This window comes from Falco rusticolus, chromosome 2 (assembly GCF_015220075.1).
Source record: "Falco rusticolus isolate bFalRus1 chromosome 2, bFalRus1.pri, whole genome shotgun sequence".
Taxonomy (NCBI): domain Eukaryota; kingdom Metazoa; phylum Chordata; class Aves; order Falconiformes; family Falconidae; genus Falco; species Falco rusticolus.
Window position 1 is genome coordinate 80,213,273 of NC_051188.1, and position 17,764 is coordinate 80,231,036.

A 17,764-nucleotide genomic window follows, 5' to 3' on the forward strand; every position below is an offset into this window, starting at 1 on the left:
GGCATGCAACCAAACAGCAGCTTCCCCCAGGAGCTGGGCAGCTGGTTGCTGTTCTCATCCAAGATCCCACAGGCCCCTTCAGAGATGCCAGGCCACTCATGCTGCTGTGTCTGCCACTCAGCACGGGGCACAGAGCCACCGGGGAAGGTCTGCCTTTCTGGGTCTCCCTGTCTTCTGCTGAGGTTTTCCACTTTCTTTTCAGCCAGCTCATAGTCCAGGCCAAACATCAGCCTAAGATAACACATAAAGAAGCGGTGGGGCAGTACATTATATAGCTAAACTTCTTAAGTCACAGGAAACACATTTAGGGGATCCTAATTTAATTTTCTTTTGCATCTAATTGATCAGCAGCAGCAAATATGGAAAGCCAGCATTTCCGAGGAGTGTTAGCAAGCTGACATAATTTCAGCAGCTCTTTACACAGCATATAAAACTGAATGGACTGAAGTTCAACTGTAAGTGTGCAGCTGATACTGTGAAGTAAACAGGCGCTTTCTTCAAAGGGTTTTTAACACCGGTTTTTCATAGATTTAGACAGAGATTTTGTTTAAAACAGATTTAGCATAAGAGTCAAATTTTGCTTTCAGTTATATGAGTATAAATCTGGAGTAACTCTGATAATCTTAAAGCAACACCAAACTCTCATTTTCCTCTTCACCGAAACTCTGAGATTGTGCAACAGAGCAAACGGCAATGATGGATAAACTCTGGACTTTGAACACGGTTAGTAAAACTAGTGCTTTGACTGTGTGAAACATCTTATCTCCTGCAAGCTAGTAATGCAAGTAATCAATTACTACACAGAAGAATCCCAGACTTTTCCACAGGATCCAGAAAAAGCAACATTCTAAAACCAGCGTTTTCCAAAGCATAGGCTGAACTCATTTTAAACCAGTAAAGCTTCCTAATGGCCCACAGTTTCAGACCGAAGCAAAACTTCACAGCAAAATAAACCCAGAGATTTATAATGCGTACGTTAACCATTCTTTAACTGCAGCAGCAACCTTACAGTGTCACACTGTGTTTCTGTATATCACTCATTGTTCCACTTTGTAAATAAAGCTCTAAGGTTTTGGAGCAGCACCTCTTCTTTAGAGACTTTCTTATACTCATAAACCATCAAAAAAGATGTGCTTCAGGGGAGAGGGAGACTCAAAGGAGATCCACAGTTACTCAAGAGCCCTATTTCTGGCACTAGCCACACGAAGACAAATGAAGACTTTAACCACTCTCCCAAACAAGGATTTCTCAATCTTATCAGCAAACAAGTTTCTAAAAATGCTGCCTGTGAACAATAGGGTAATCTCAAAACTTGCTCTGTATCTATTATTGCAAAATAGACACCAAAAGATAGGATCCATCTCAACTAAACAGTCAGCACTCTCGCATCAGCAGGTCACCGGAGCTTCCTCTCCAGCCAACGGCATAAGGCTCCCACCAATTTTAACATGGAGAAAGAACCAGTAAAGAAGGCATTGATGACGCTGATTGAAAAGTGTAAATCACTGGTTTATGATAGATACCAGGGTCTGGGAGAATCCCAACAGGACGCTATGCATGGGGTATAGCAGGCACCTGTATGGAAAGCTGCAGGCTTCACTCCCACAGCAAAAAGGTTCAATTGATGGCAACACAGCCCTAGACCTGCAGAGGAGCAGGAGGAGGGGGCTGGTCCCTGGCTCCATTAAATGGGGGATGAAGGAACGTGAAAACCAGCAAAAAGATGTAACAGTTCACAATGCAATCTGCAACTAGTAATGTCCAACTTATTTTACTAAAATATTTAAGTATGAGAAGCCTTAATGAAATTCCAAATACTCTGAAATGTTAGAGGGTCAGGCTTATCCCTGGCTTCTATTTGCCTAACTACAGTACAATTTGACTCCAGTGACCCTTTTTAATTTCCAAAACAAAAAGTTTTATGAATTTGCTTCCCTGTGCTAACAAGTTCCACTTAAATTTTTCTTTTCCAGAAACCCAAAGAACTGAAACCACAGCATTAATTGCAAACACCTAGACAAAGTAAATTTAGGGAAAACTTTAAGGCTTTCCTAGGGGCCTGTTTGTCACAGGTTCTCTATAATGCTTCTGGTATTTTTGCTCTTTAGTATTTTTTAAGATACACTGTGTTTCACAGATAAGGTGACTTTCTCTTATTTATCAGTCTTGCATAATGGAACACTTAGTGCAGAAAAAAAAAACTTTCTGAAGGCCAGTGGATCATCGATAGCTTGATTCTAAAGATTCCTGGCAAACCGCATCTGAAAATAAAGTCATCTGGTAGATGTCCAAGGACTAATCATCAGATCTGAGCTGCTTGCTGGGGAAAAACTGCAGTGTCTTGAATCATCTATTTTAGCATGGCTTTTAAGCACTGACCATGCTAGTGGACACACAATTAAAATGAACAGTCCTGTTTATTTCCTGATTTCCTACGAAAATGAGGTGCAATTGCATTGCCACTCCCCCTCGTAACACTGAATCTGTCAGTCATCTCCCAGCAAACTTGGCAGAGGGAGAAGACTTCTAAAAGATAATTAAGCTCCCTCAAGCTCCCAGCTAGGGTAGCAGCAGAGAAGACCTAAATTAGAACCTTTATGAGGGTAAAGCTGGCAGAGCGGCATACACCCTGCTTGGTGGCAACTAACCAGCCCATCACTACAGCTTACCAACCTGCCATGAGCATCCGTGTCACCCTCAGCTCACGCGCTTCATGCTGCCCCTTAGATGGACTTGGTTTCAGTGGGAAGGGCTGGGAAGGACAGCAACATTTTCAAGAAATATCTCAAATCTACAGAACACGAGGCTTCGCCAGCTCTTCTGCTCACAGAACCACTTCTTTTTCTGCTATTTAATGCCTTCCAAAAGTTTGATACAAGACCTTCACAAGCAGATACCAATTAAATGGGAAGTGGATGCCCTTCAGCGTTTCTTAAAATTTAATGCTTTCATGAGTTGATATTCCAGGAAATTACCGATTATCATTTTGATCCCTTTAGGATAAAACTCTAGGAGGTTTAACTAGGACAGCAAGATTAAAAACCAAATCCAAAGCAAGCATGATTGAAAGATTCAATGTAGTGTTGAATCAGACAGGGCAGAACCCACATGCAACCCTTTCACTTACGCGAGATCTGTATCTTAATCTCCATTTTAGACAGTCCCAAATCAGACTGCTACTGTTTGCAGCATTGGAGCCAATCATTTCAAGTAATTTTAAACTGATTTATTACATTTCTAACTCTGAACATTCATCATTCTGCAAACAGCCTAATGGGAGATGACCGATGACTCAACTTACACATTTTACAATGGTTTTCCTCTAAAACTGGCTACCAAGCACAGTATTTAAACCCTACAAAGTTTACTTCATGTTTCTCTGCATTTGGATTAGAAGTCCACATTGTATTTTGTTAATTTGTGAGTTCACAGCTGAGGTACCATAACTTTAGTATGAAAAAGTTGCTACCGCAGCATTGCATTTTTCATTTGCTGGCTGCGTTTCTGTCATCAAAGAAATGGATGCTATTTTTTTTCCTAAAAAAATGTGTAAATTCTACCGATAATAAGCACACAAATGTTTGTATTTACCAGTGAGGTAAGCAAGGTGTACACAGAAACTTCAACAAATACCACAGTTGTGAGAGAATGCAATGCTGCTCACAACAGAGCAGTTCATTTTAGCCTCTTTGGTGCACAGCAAGTTACCACGGACAACAGTAATTAATTTCCTTTTTTCAGGGTTTTTGAAACAACAGTGGCTGTTTCTAGTATGCCTGGCAGCCACTGACTGAGTGGGCTTGCAGTTTGAGTGAATCTGAATGCAAATTTTGAAAGCAGAATCCACTACACGCTACAGAATTTAAGTGTTCTTTTATTAGAATAGAAAGAGGTGAGAAGTAACAACGTAACTGGAACTTGGGATGCATTCTGACACAGAACAGTCATGAAAAGCAACAAGGTTTTCCTCACAGTACAGTAATTCGTAAGGGTGGGCCAAAAGGATTATTTACCACTGCAATAAACTATATGTAATCAGTGAATGACTATTGTACTCCCTATATATGGCAAACAGATGACACAACCTGGATCGTTTTGGAAACCCATTATCAACAAAATCCTACTCAAAGAAATAAAGTCTGTCCCAACTCCACTAGACTACCTAAGATCATCCTGGGGGAGCTAAACGCCAAGATTTCCCAAGTATTATTTCAGTTGGGTTACCTAACTCCCAAAAAAGGATTTTGTCAGAGGAAATTAGGCAGAGGTTTTTTCAGTCAAGCCTATCTCCCACAACTCTTGCAGCACAAAAATATAGGAAAGACGTAAGCAGTTGGTGTCATAGATCTCTTCTATGCTTCATACTCAAGTATTTTAAGATCTTCAAGTAGTTCTTTTGCAAGTGCTTGCAGTTCTGCATTGCGGCTCTTTGACAGTGCAATGATACGCTGAAATGGCAAAGTATCACGCATCTCAGAGGCTGCCTTGGCTAATACTTCTGGCTCCAGAATCACAGATTGGAGGAGCCGCAGAGCATGAAGACAAACTTCTGTATCCGGGTCTAAAAGCGGGGGAGGAAAAAATCCAGTGCTCATTAGAAGCCAGACCAATAAAGCAGCATTAAAGCTCTACAGTGCCATTCCCCACGACCCACCAGGCACGCAGGGAATAACTAAGTTTCGTAATTCACAGCCGCCATTTGGTGCTGGCAGGCTGGCTCTAGAAGGAACCTGAAAACATCATCTTCGCCCTCCTCAGCAGCTTGTGCTCAGCAGTGTTTGGGAGGCAGAGGTAACCAGGAACCTTTCTCCTGTTTTTCAAATGTTGAAAACATTATAAATCAGGGAATTTATCAACTTGAATTTATCCAGTCAGTAGCCAAAATGTACTGTTGGCTGCAATCCAATTTAAGAGCAGGACAAGCTATATCCCGTGACTATTCAGACTTAAAAACAAAACAGACCAACTAATCAAATCAAACCAGGCTTTTTCTTTAATTTCTTTTTATACAAGCCTTCAGATTTCTTCAAAGCTCAATAAAATATTAATCTTTATAAAACTTTCTGGTAACCATGTATCACCCTTCCAAGTGTTTAATTCAGTCTACAAAAACCTGAAATGGGTATTGAAGCTAAGCACTGCACCTTAGGAGTGCGTCAGAGAAATGTAGCAAAGACCTTTGACTGAAGCTAGGAAGACACATAATAACTCTACTGTTAAGAACACAGGATGCATTTTTAATTACTAAAACATTAGGAGCATTATATTTTAATCATTCACAACAGTCCATTTGCATTTAGTTGTTTATAGCTTTATCAAAAGCAACTAGTTGAAAGCCCCATTTTTGCATTTCTGTATTCCGCACATTCCAAATTAAAATTTATAATATATTTTTATGGCTGAAGTAGTTATTTATTCCACGTGCTATGCATTTTTTATGTGCTTGTCATTAACATATCTAGTCTTCAGCGAGGTTTTGATAAAGCATTGTGCAGAAATGTTGCGAAAAATTAATTCAGATCACTTTGTGCACAAAATCATCACAGAGACCAAGACCAAAATCTCACTGAAGCAGCATAAATGCAGTGCAGCAATAAACCACACTGTACTGAGTTTGAAGGAAGCGTTTGGTGGGCTGAGGCAAGTTCTTTACTTTCCTGGCTTATTTTAATACATAACACTGGTGACCTGAAAAAGGACTAAAGAGACTTATTCATTAAAATGTAAGGGGAAACACTGAAAGCACCCAGGGGAGAAACCAGAAAGTGATGGACAGCGAAGATGACTATGGCCTTAAGCATGAAACTGACTATCAAGATGGAAATTTTTAAGTAATTCCCACTAGCACATGGCTGAAGCACAATAGTCAAGATTGTGACATCTGATCTACACCCACAAGCCAGGCACTATCTTCTCTTCCTCCATTTTCCATCATAAACGAGATACATAGGTCTTTTCTACCGTAACTTCTTCCCTGTTTAAAATGTAAACTTCTTATGAAAGGAATTCTCCTGGGAAACTAGCAGAATCTACTATAATCTGAGGACACAGGAGTTGTCCAAAACCAAACACTAACAAGCATTTTCTGATTTTCTGTATGATGAGAATCTCAGCTACTGGGCATACTGGACAACTTCAAACATTCAAATCAGCTTTTTTTAAAAAAAGCACCCTGCAGAACTGGCCATACCCATAGCACAGCCACTCCTACTGCTGCCACCTGGGCTGAAGGCTCTAAGGAGTCTCTTTCCATCACCACCTTCAGCAGTACCAGCAGATGCAATTTTCTGACTGATGAGCAGCCATAACTCATGCAGAAACGCTGCAACTCAGCCTCACAGACAGCAAGACTTTATATCCAATTTCTTGGGCAGCAACACTTCAGTGAATCCTTTTGAAAAAACTCTGGGTGCAAGTTTTGGTTTTAAGATTTATTCTGATCTAATCAAAATATGACTAAACACCTTGAATTCTTCCTCCTATTCCTTCCATTTTTGTCTTCATGTCTGCCAGAGGTTTCTTTTAATTCTTTTCTTTTTTTTTTTCCCCAGACATAATGTTCAAGCTCTGCACATATCATCTGCCCCCCTTCCTGGTACTTAGTACTATTCTACACTTACTCACTGGAAATAGCAGCAACAAGACATAGCCCGAACAGGTAAAAAAGAAAGAAGCTTTTGGGAGTGAAATCTATGTAGTTCATTATAGTCTTCCTCTGTGTGACATTATTCTTCCATGAAATAAAGCCATTATTAATGTTAATGGCTTGCACTACTGCTGGGAAGCTTCATATATGTAAGATGTTTTAAATCCCTGGATGAAAAGTGCTTTGCTATTAATACTGTTACAGGCATTTATGTTACCATTATCTGCAAGTGTTTAAAAGGCTGTAGAAAGTAAAGAATTGATCAGGGAAGTGTTAGCAGGGGAGCTAACAAAATTAGGATCTGTAGAAGATCAGGAAATTACTTCCAGCTTGACGAGCAAGAACATTTTCCAGTAAGGGCGAAGAGGTTCTAGGAAGAATCTCCAGCAGCAGCCAGGGAAGGAAGCTGAATGGCTTGAGTCACTCAAATGAAGAACAGATTAGGCACTCAGGCATACAGCAAAGGAAGGAAATGATCCTGCACCAGAAAATTACTTAATATGCATTTAACCTCTGATTGCCATTGTTTTGCATGTATTCTGAGATGCTTCAAGTTAAATACATACATATGCCTTAAAATATACTCCCTTAGGGATTACATGCAGTTTTGAGAATACTACTTATTATGGATAATCATGTTTTCTAAGAGGATTTAAAAAAAAAAAATATTCTAGAAGTCTTTCTCCAGTATCATTAGGGATTTTTTCTAAGAACCCCATCTAAAGAATACTCAGAAGAAATGTAAGGAATCTTCATTATTCAGCATTATATTTATTTCAACAGCTTCCAGATTTAGTCATTTCTACACTAGCTGAGTAACATTTCATTTGTACAAGATAAAAAAAATCCTTTAGTTGTAATCAAATCACCACATTATATCCTCCCAACAACTAGCACACACATCTCTTCAACCAAGATTTCAAAACTATAATCATTATTTCTGGGGAACAGGGGAAGAAATCAAGCTGCTTGCCTCAGTCGGGGATCACAAGCTTAGCGTAAGCCTACTACCATCGTAAAATGCTGATGCAATTTTAACAAGGTGTTGAAACTGCTGGAGTTTGCCAATGTTCTGCTAGCTGCCAGCACTATCGTTTGATGTCACTGGTTTTCAGTCACTGACAAAAGCAACTGATAACGTCGACAGATTTTAGTCACATCTGCCATTAGCACCATGGTCTCAGATGAACTGTTCCCTACAGCAGGGTTTAAGTAATTGCATTACATCAATGCTAAACAGCTTATCTACAATTGGCTGAGTTGTGTGAACTCAATTTACACGTGGCCATACCATTCCCTGGTCACCTGAATACAAGATTTACTATCAGCAAACTGTTTTACAGCTATGCCTATGTATAAGAGCAGTATTTCAAAAGCTCCTCACTACTGTCATAAATGTCATTCAATTCAATTACTGTTTGATTCTAGCATGAAGGGACACCTGCCACTCCACCCTTCCTTTTTGTGAACCTGTCAAGACTACCTATGTTCACAGCACGTCTAACAGAGACAGTCAGGGCCACAGCTTGCCCCATCTAAGATCTCTTCACATTGCCAATGCTGGCGAAGGTATGCCAGTATCTGGAGCAGCAGTTTTCCAGACATTTTCATAACGCTGATAGGTCTGAGGAGACAAGAAACATTGCAAAAAAGACACTATGAGGGGAAGGAGCAGGGAGAACACTACGGCAGAAAGAAGACTGAGCCTTGCTGCTGCAGTTCTTGTGGACATTGATGCACTTTCTCTCTACGACATATTTGCCCCAGCTCCTGTGTAACAGCTGGGTTTGCTTCAGTCTCCTCCCTGGCCAGGTGGCTGCTCTCACATGGAGTTCAGATAATCAGAACTCCCCTCTCTCCTGCGGACACACTTGTCATGCTTTTATCGGAAATTCTTGAGAGAGGCTCCCAGAGTCCAAATTGAAGCAGCAATTCAGTCCCAGTTTCCCTGACTGCTACTTAGGGGGTGCAAGTGAAAAGGAGCTTGCATAGACATCGCTCTGCAGCTGGCAGATTTGTGGGCGAGCTGTTATGTTGTCCAGCTCCCATCCGTCCTAGCTTGGGCTTCTGAAGATTCCCACAGTAGCTACTGAACAAAAGTAACAATGTAAGAACAAGCCAATGCTTTACAGTGACAGACGCATGTTAAGGTTTCTTACATACATACACAAAAGGAGCAACACTGTGTTCCTCCGGAGAACGTCAGTTTGCATGAGTCTGCTGTGAGGCAGGGCAAGGTTGTAGTCAAGAAACTCCTGCACAGATGGCAAGGACAGCCACACCGCACGCAGCCGGAGCTCCATCTGGGCAAGTATCGTTTGCAGCAGCTGCTTCCAGAAGAGTATGGAAAAGGGCAAGCGATCAGTGAAACTTCCCCCAGCCACTCTTCCAGCCTCTCAGCTAACTGTGGTTCAGGGACTTCCTGCGTCAGAGCTGACATCTTTACATTTAAGAAAATAGATGTGGTCTTAAAGGACAAGAAGGGCAATCCTCTTTTTAAGATTAGTTTCATAGTCTGAAGGGTATGAAACTGTTGAGCACTTGAAAGGCTGGTAACTGAGGTTTTGATTTAAGAACCAAAATTTTTTTTAATACAGACATCAGTTTATAATCAGGGGGGAGTCTGTTAGTTCAGATGTCTTTTAAATAACATGCTGCCATGCAAATAACCTGAATTTTCAAAAACTCTCACAGCCAAAACCAACTCAGACAGAAAAGCAAGGCATTAGAAACGGTCAGGGTTAGTCATGAAAAGCAAATATTGAAGGTTGTAGGCAGCATTAGCAAAATGAGAATGTGCTTCATGCAGGCATTTATAACAGAGACAGTCATTTGCAAAGAATTTGGGTAAACAAGGTTAGATTTCCATGTGGAACTGGGGTGGAGGAAACTGAAGGGCAAGATCTAAAATTAGTCATACTTCTCTTGTAGTCTTTTGTTTAATGAAGTACCTGGAGCAATTTCCCAGCTATAGATGACAAGTGTCACTGACACTGTCTCTCCGAATTCCACACTTTCTCATGTATCCAAGGAGATCATTTTTTTAAGCTGCATTCAAAGAAGAGTACGGAAAACCAAAATAAAGATACAGAATAGCAAAATAATAATAATAATAATAATAAAAAAAAAAAAACAAAAAACAAACCAAAACAAAATCCAAAACAAACACCAGAGAAGAACCTAGACCCTTTTTCTCCAGCACCCATGTGTTGGTAGATGTTCTGTACGATCACAAATGAAAAATATAAATCTAATCTTTATTATTAATACCTCAGCTGACTGCATCACATTCTTCAAAAGGTCCTTGGCAAAAAAGCCTCAGTCTACCTCTTTGGGAATTACAGAATGAAAGTCTTATTGCATCTATAGATGTAAAGCACCAAAAAAAATACTGACAAATCTCAGGTGGATTTCTACCCAAAATTATATAACTTCATTTTTTATTGCTGAGGACAGGGCTTCTTAAATCTGAAAGTTATGTGAAACCCTTAGCCATGACATCAGCCCAGGGACAGCAGCTGATGGAGGAAATTAAAGCTGCCAATATTCTCCAAGAAGGGAACAGCTGCTCTGCAAACAAAGGGTGCTCCACAAGAAGAGAATTCTACTGATCCCAGAAGCTGCTCCATGGACAGAAATCTGAGTCATCATTCACGTGTTTTATGCTGGCAGGAGGCTGGGAAGATATAGGTAGGCAAAGCTGATACCTACACAAGAACGCAACACTACATAAGCTATCAGAGTATATTCTTCAGTGATTAGTGTTGCTTATTAAAGGATATCCACATTTTAGACAATTTTAAAAGGTGGAAAAAAATAAAGAAAAATAAATAGCCCACCTCTTAAAGCGCTAAAACTACAGAGATCTGCATTACCTTCAAAAAGTGTGTCAAACTACTGTTTTTCTCCTATTAGCAGTATAGCCTCTAGCAGAACAAGCTATTAAGAATTCTTATTAGTGAGTGTAAAGTCATACCGGCTCATCCAAAATTTCCGAAGACAGTAGGGCAAACAAACCCAGTTTGCTGTTAACATTCTTACTCCAGAGGAAGTTTTTATTAGTTTTTTTTCCTCCTTTCTCTTACAACCAATGTATTCAATGTCAAGGCATAATTCTGTCTCTTCAAAAAGCCTGCTAGACAACCTGAATCAAATCCCTCTTTGATTCAGAGAGGAACAAAGGGGAATAAAGAAAATCAAGTTAATTATTTGCTCCTTTCACTTAATGGCAAGGACATTCTTCTTCAGGGGACAAGAAGACTGGGCACAGACAGAGAATTCAGAGAAATTTGAGGGATTTATCAGCTGTGTACAAGCCAGTGGGAGAAAAATGGCCTTGATGTATAGGCTGAGGTCACAAGACACTTGTAGACTGACAATGGAAAAGCAAACAGGATGATTTTCTGAAAATAAAAAAATCGGAGGATGATTTCTGGGGCCCCTCTTAGTGGGAATGCTGATAAAAGCTTACAGAACTGTGGAATGCTGAATCAATCATCCCATAAACCTTAATCAAAACACTCTTTGAAGAAGCTTCCTGCAGGAAGACAGCATATACAGGATACCCTGCCAGCAGAGTGTAGTGCTCTACTCTCTTGATTGGAAAAAACTGTTAAGAGAGACTTCATACTACAGCAGCTCCAGGTGTTTACAAGCTGAACCACAACCAGCAGAAGCTGAAGATGCTGGCCACAGAAACATGAGAGAAGCAAGAATGAGAGGAATCTACTGAGTTTTGCACATTGAAACACTTAGAAATAGATTAAGTGTAGAGAAAACTACAGAGATCTCATACAAAACAATGGGAACAAGATTGGGTCTTGGATCTGACCTCTCATCTGATACACAAACTAGTCAGTCCTCTCCCCTGACGGTAAGCAAACTTCCTCTGAAGTCAGAAATCTGAACCAGCAGACATGGTTTATCTGAGAATCTTCCTCCTTTGCTATAGCTGGAGAACTTCATTATCAAAAAGTGAAGGAATTAGCCATGCCTATCCTTCCTTCTACAACCCGGCCATACACAATTAACACTTTCAAAATGCAGAGTAGTCTTTCCATTAGCAACTGCAAATGAATTAAAACTGTGCCCCATTTCATCCCCTTACGTAACCTAGGAGCCTTCTTCAAACAACAGACAGCATCAAACGATTAGCTAATTTGTTTTATCACAACATTTAGAACAGCACATGTGGGAACTCACAGTTAGACAGGGGGGTTGAGAGTGTTTGGTTTTTGGTTTTTTTGCTAGAACAACAGCTTACGTGTATACTAGCCAAACATAAAGTAAAAGGAAAATCTCTACTAACATGTTAAATTTCTAAGCACAGCAGAACAAAGGACCATGTATTCAGTGTTCTCTAAGAATACAATTTTGCTTGAACTACAGGGAAAAAAAGTATCTGTAACACTGGTCTTTTCCAACAGTCTTACAAGGATTACTTAATTTTCTGAGATGTCAGAAGCGAGCCTATGGCATTGCAAAACTGGTCATTATTTGGTGAAAAGCATGAGTACCTACATTTTCTGTAAAACAGCTGAGGGAAATATGGGCAAAACCAAGTACCTTCCAGTTCATCAACCCAAATCAAAGCTTTTCCAAAACTTCGATACCAAATTAATTCCTTGAAAAAGCAGGTGCAACCTCTCTCACTTCAGCTGCTGTTAGTATTTACTAGTTGTACTTTACCAGGGTTTTGCACAGCAGTACAGAGTGACAAGATGACCAACTTCCCCAGTCGTATGAACCACACACTAAAATCTTCTCATGGAGAAGCCACAAAAACTTGAGAAAGCCAAGACAGAGCAACTCTAGGAGCAGCTTATAGGTAGGACAGTGTCATGGTTCTGTCCTTACTGCTGTCCTCGCTGTCCCTTACAAGCTGTACGTACAGCTGCCAGCCAAATCCAATGCACACTGGCAACACCAATCTCTGCTGGCTCCTACACAAGGATTCGAAGCCTCTGAAAAAGCAGAGCCTTGATGTCACTTGTACTTGAGAGTGGCAACGGAAGTCCCTGATGTCCTTGAATTCCTGCACTGGCCAAAGGCAAAGCTGGGAATAGTACTCAAGCCTTGCAAGCCCAAATCCTACTACAGCACAAGGCCTCTCTTCAGATGTAGAAAGGGTCATTTTGTCACAGGTGAACATAGTTACAGAGGCTGGCTTCTTTCCCCAAAGTATGTCAGGACGCAATAATGTTTTCTTCTGTAAGTGGTAGTGGACTGATACATAGTTTCCCCTCAGGGTTTATTCTAAAGGTGGCATTTTTTAATCCACTCCATCAAATTTCTCCATTCCCTGTTTTTAAATTTTATGTTAACGGACTATTACATAGAGTGCCAAAAATGTGGAAAATGCAGATCATCTCCCTCTATCTGCCCTTTTAGTTTACTTTTAATGTGGGAAAAGCTAACAGATCTAAATTTCTGGTCTGTTATTTGCAACACTTATTGCCAATCTACAAACCCCAAAGTCATAATTTACAAGGTTTGTAGAGCAACTTACCATTCAATAGCCACCAAAGCAAAGGAATAAAGCCTGGACTTTCACTGATATACTTCAAGCCTCTCAAGTTGATACTCACATTGTAAAGTGACATTAGCATTAGCCTAGAATAGAGAGGAAAAAAAAATGTGATGTCCTTTAAGTTCTTTGCATGTTTTAGCATCTTTTGCTACTTAATGTTAAGCATGTACTGATGCAGAAGCATATTCTAATAATTTTTATTTTGATAAAAGAGACAAATTATATATAAGCAATGTTGTGCAAACCCTTGTTTCTGCTGCTATGTCACATATTTCAAACACACAGAAAAATATTCCAGACGAGAGTAAGAAAGTCTCATCAAACTCCGTGAGATTCATTACCTGAGATGTGCAAAACCAGGACTTGGCTTTACATGACTACACAACCTACAAAACAGAGCTTTTGTGGCGATGATCCCCACTGGGCAGACAACCATCTCAAACAAGCTGTTTGCCTTGACAGATTAAAGGGCCTCTAGGAAACACAGAAAGCAAGATTGTATACTGAGTTCTAGAAACGTCAAAGGAAGCCTCTGCTCCACCAGCTGTACAACGGTGGCCTTCCTGTACACTGACCCTCCAGTCATCCTCTTTCACATATCCTCCTGTTCCTCCTCCAAATGGGAACAGATGTAATAACATAGCCAATATGCAGCAAACACCAATGTAGTCTCTGCTGGCAGGGGAACTTTACTACACCTACAGAAGCATCCGGAAGGAGATGGGCCTGAAGGAGGGGAAAAAGAAGGTACTAGCAGTCCCAGCTCAGCTTAGCACACTCTCTCCTAAGTTCCACTTGTCCCTTCTGCTGTGGGTGCAAGGCTGGCTTGCTCTGCCTGCTCTGCGGCCCCTTGCAGCCAGGCAGGGCCATACTATCTGGGCCATCAACTGAGACCCTGTTGCAAAACAAAACGACTGCTTGTCCCTTAAAATGTCATCAGGGACTTTCCTAATTACTCTGCCTTTCAGAATCCAGATTGATTGTGTTCAACATACTAGTGGAAAATTTGTATTTTTAATATCAATAACACTGGAATTCAATTTGGATGCAAACTGTGCTCTTGTCCTAGAACAGATCAACACCAGATACAGGCCACCCGCACTTCTTCAAAACTGTTTTCAAATAACATCTGGGCTCACGGAAAGCCACTGCCCCCTCCCCCCCCCCAAGAATATAATTCTTTTTGATCTTTTATTACAGTCATTGATGTTGAAGGAGGACAGAACCCACTCCTATCTTACAGGTAACAGAGAAGATCTAGGGCCTGGCAGCTAGAAAACATTTCCTTAATTGAGCATTAAGAAAAAAACAAAGATGACATCTCTGACAAACCAAAACCAAGACTGTCCCTTGCACATCTATGTGTAAACAAGAAAACAAAAATACATGTAGTAAGCACATGGTTAATTTCAGCCACATTTTCAAAGGCTTCCAAACCCAAGATTTCCTAATTTATCAGCCTCCTAAAATAGGAAGTTCATTAGTCATTTTGGGGCTGCATACATCACACATTAAAAATTAAATCAAAGTCTCAATTCTTATACAGAGAGAAAACCAGGTAGGCTGGAGAAGGCTTTGCATTTTAAAAGAACTACTCTAGCCTGCTGATCCCACTAGCTTCTCCCATGGTGGCTCACGCTGAAGTTATTGCAAACATGAAAAGCTTCAGTATGATCAGTAACTTGCAAAATCTGAAAAGCATCAGTGAAAAGGGGTTTGGCTACCAATACTCCCTCAGCCTCAGCCATGACAGAGCTGAGATAATGTTGTAATGTACAGGAGGATGCGTACAGAAATGGCAGCTTTGCCTCTTTATGCAGATAAAGTACCCAGGTCAAAACTTACTGTTAGCTGCTTTTGACTGTCAGACAAGTTGGGGCTCAAAACAAGTCTCCCTTTCCAAAACTATCCAGAACAATAGCTAATAATGCAGAGCACTTCACTGGGATTAAATCTCCTGCAGTTTCCACTGAACAGTAAGTTCTGCTTTCAAACAGTTGATGTTGTTACACTGTCTTTCACAATGCTGATAAAAGTTTTTATGCTTCTGGTAAATAAAACCTTCTTTTTCAGCTAAGCAGAGTCTCAGTGAGCTTAATGCAAATTATTTCAATCTCCCTCTAACTTCCAGTATGATAGGACCTGATACTCAAACGTAGAAAGTGTCCAGAAAAAAATCCCCACTAACATTAACAAGACAAATTAATGCTCAGCCTCTTTTGGAATGAGATCACTGCTTTACTATGGACTTTAAACCAAGAGGCCCCTGATGTTCCTAAAAAAAAAAATCTGTACTCTGGAGTCAGAAGTTGTCTTACAAATTCTTTCACCCTTCTAGCAATGTTCTCCTGTCCTACCTTTTATGCAGATCATCTTTACAGCTCTGGAGTAGCTGGAGGGACAGGGCATTAGTACACTTTATGATGTACTATGATGGATGCTATTACTTTTTATTTTATTTCTTTTCAAAGATGATTAACACACAAGTCAAGCTTCTGGACAGAGAAAAGGAAAGACGAATGAGCAGGGCTCCTATAACATTTATGGAACATGTCATCATACCTACTCACAGCTCAGTGCTCGGTTGCATACAAAACAATTACAGAGAAACAGGAATGGGCTGGGATGTTCTCTGTTGTGGGGCTGGCTTGGCTGCTGCTCTCTCTCATGATTGCAATAAACCTGAAAGTCACTGCACTGCCACTGTTTTCAAACAAAATGAAATAATACTATCCTGAACGGACATCACACCTCACATCCTATTCTCAAACAAGTTCTCATGGCTTAAGCTACTATGCCACCAGCAGACCTTCAGACACTCTGTGCATACCTTCACAAAGCAGGAAAGAAAGTAACCCACTGCAGGCTAAACTGAGCTGTAAGAGACATAACTTATGTGCTGCTCCACTGTGAGTTTGATCACCGAGGCTCTTAAGCATAGCAAGAAGAAACAGTAGATTATTAAATCTACTTGCATTAGTGGCCACTGACAAGCAGTGAGGGGTGTCGTGGAACTGAAATCGCAGCTTGTAAAGCCCATAAGCTTCCTTTCATATAGGCTCTGCAGCTCTTGACTTCCAGAACCCAAGCCCTGACAAAGGAGAACAGCCATAATTACCTATAATCAGCCAGAATTAAAATGATCAATAAACCAGTATCTTATAACGGAAAATATTAACATCTCTTGACAATGTCTTTATCCTTAATTTCCTTGACATTTGCAGTTAGAAATAAAGTGACGTAATAAGATACTGCTATGTTTGTATTTTTATTTCACTTGTTTGCTTTGTGCAGACAAAAGGGACTGGTGGTGATGATCCAGGGAAGTGCTGTGGTTTTGGAGCATCAGAAGACATAACCCACCCCCACTAATTAAACACACTGACCTGAGCACAACATAGAAGCATTTTGAGGCCATTTAATACCACATTCACATCTAGTACTTGCACATTCTAGTAAGTATTTTTTGCTATAACATTGCAAAAGTGCTTTTGAAGCAAACCTGACACACGTAAGTACTGGATAAACAATCCTTTCTGGTTTTTTTTTCTAATGTGGAGGGCTTTTTAACTATACACTTCTTTGTCTTCCTATTTAGGCAAGCTAAATTTAATTAGCATCTTGTACTACTATAGCTGTCAATGCTTTCTTTAAAATCGTAGAACTAAAAGCACAGCTAAAGCCCCTTCTTGTCTGCTTAATACATAAATGGTACATAAATGTACTGATATGTTCTAAAGTACGTATTTTTACTGGCTACTTTCAACTGCTACAAAAGCAAAGTTAAATACTCCTAACAATATAATTACAGTTATGAAGAACTGTGTGTTTATTGACTGCCTAATGATTACAGGTGTTGAACAAATCCTACACCAATGAGAAGAAAATTCAGTGTCTTTCACACCACTGCTATTTCAGAAAGGCAAAGACATTGATGAGATTTCAGTCTCAGCACTCATGTAGATGCCTTGGACGTATTTATTACCTACTATGGACTACAACGGATGTTGTAGCAATGCTGGAATAAATGACAGCTTTTCCTTGTAAATTTTTTTATTTCTATACTGGTGCAAGTAAAACTCAGGATTGCTAGAACTAGGAAAGGAAAGAGAACTACTCTCTTTATCAGCTTGCTTTGTTTACTGCTCCTGTGTAAAGAATTAGACTCACAGTTTCCCCTGATTCATTATGAAGCACAGAAAAATATTTTTGAAAATAAAAACTCGAAAATAATTGTAAATCAAATTATAAATTAAAACTGAGAAAAGGATAAACATATCCTTGAAAATTATTTTTTTCTTTAATGGACTATATTTTAAGTTGATTAAGTCCTTCCATGTAACACCACGGTGATATTTTGAGAAAACCACATTGCATTTCCAAAATAATGTACATTTTCATCCATGAGGTATAGTTGTAAAAATCTGTCTGTCTGTATGTATATGTGTGTGTAAACATTATTTACAACTGCAGAGTCCATCTATACATAACTTCAAAATTTCACTACAGTTTATGTTACTATCATATCCTTATCTTGTAATTGTCTTTCATTTTGTACTGCCTTATGTTCCTTACAGTAGGGAGAAAAG

General features: G+C 39.9%; 1 protein-coding gene across 7 annotated transcripts in view; it reads right to left on the minus strand.

Moving 5' to 3' along the window:
• Positions 1–3,854: 3,854 nt before the first annotated feature.
• The window catches only part of LOC119143002 (heat shock transcription factor 2 binding protein), a 34,543-nt gene continuing 20,633 nt past the window's right edge, over positions 3,855–17,764 (minus strand). Inside the window, exons 7-10 of one of the 7 annotated variants that reach the window (XR_005102539.1) lie at positions 13,155–13,258; positions 9,598–9,694; positions 8,806–8,973; positions 4,485–4,561 (exon numbers count right to left, since the gene is read on the minus strand). Coding sequence is in view for 2 of the 7 variants with exons in the window: in XM_037376699.1 (XP_037232596.1) it covers positions 4,353–4,561; positions 13,155–13,258 (313 nt within the window). In the remaining 5 variants the exon portion in view is untranslated. Of the gene's footprint in view, positions 4,562–8,805; positions 9,087–9,566; positions 9,695–13,154; positions 13,259–15,537; positions 15,671–17,764 lie in introns of those variants that run through there. The other 6 variants (XR_005102540.1, XR_005102541.1, XR_005102542.1 and 3 more) reach the window with 6 other exon arrangements.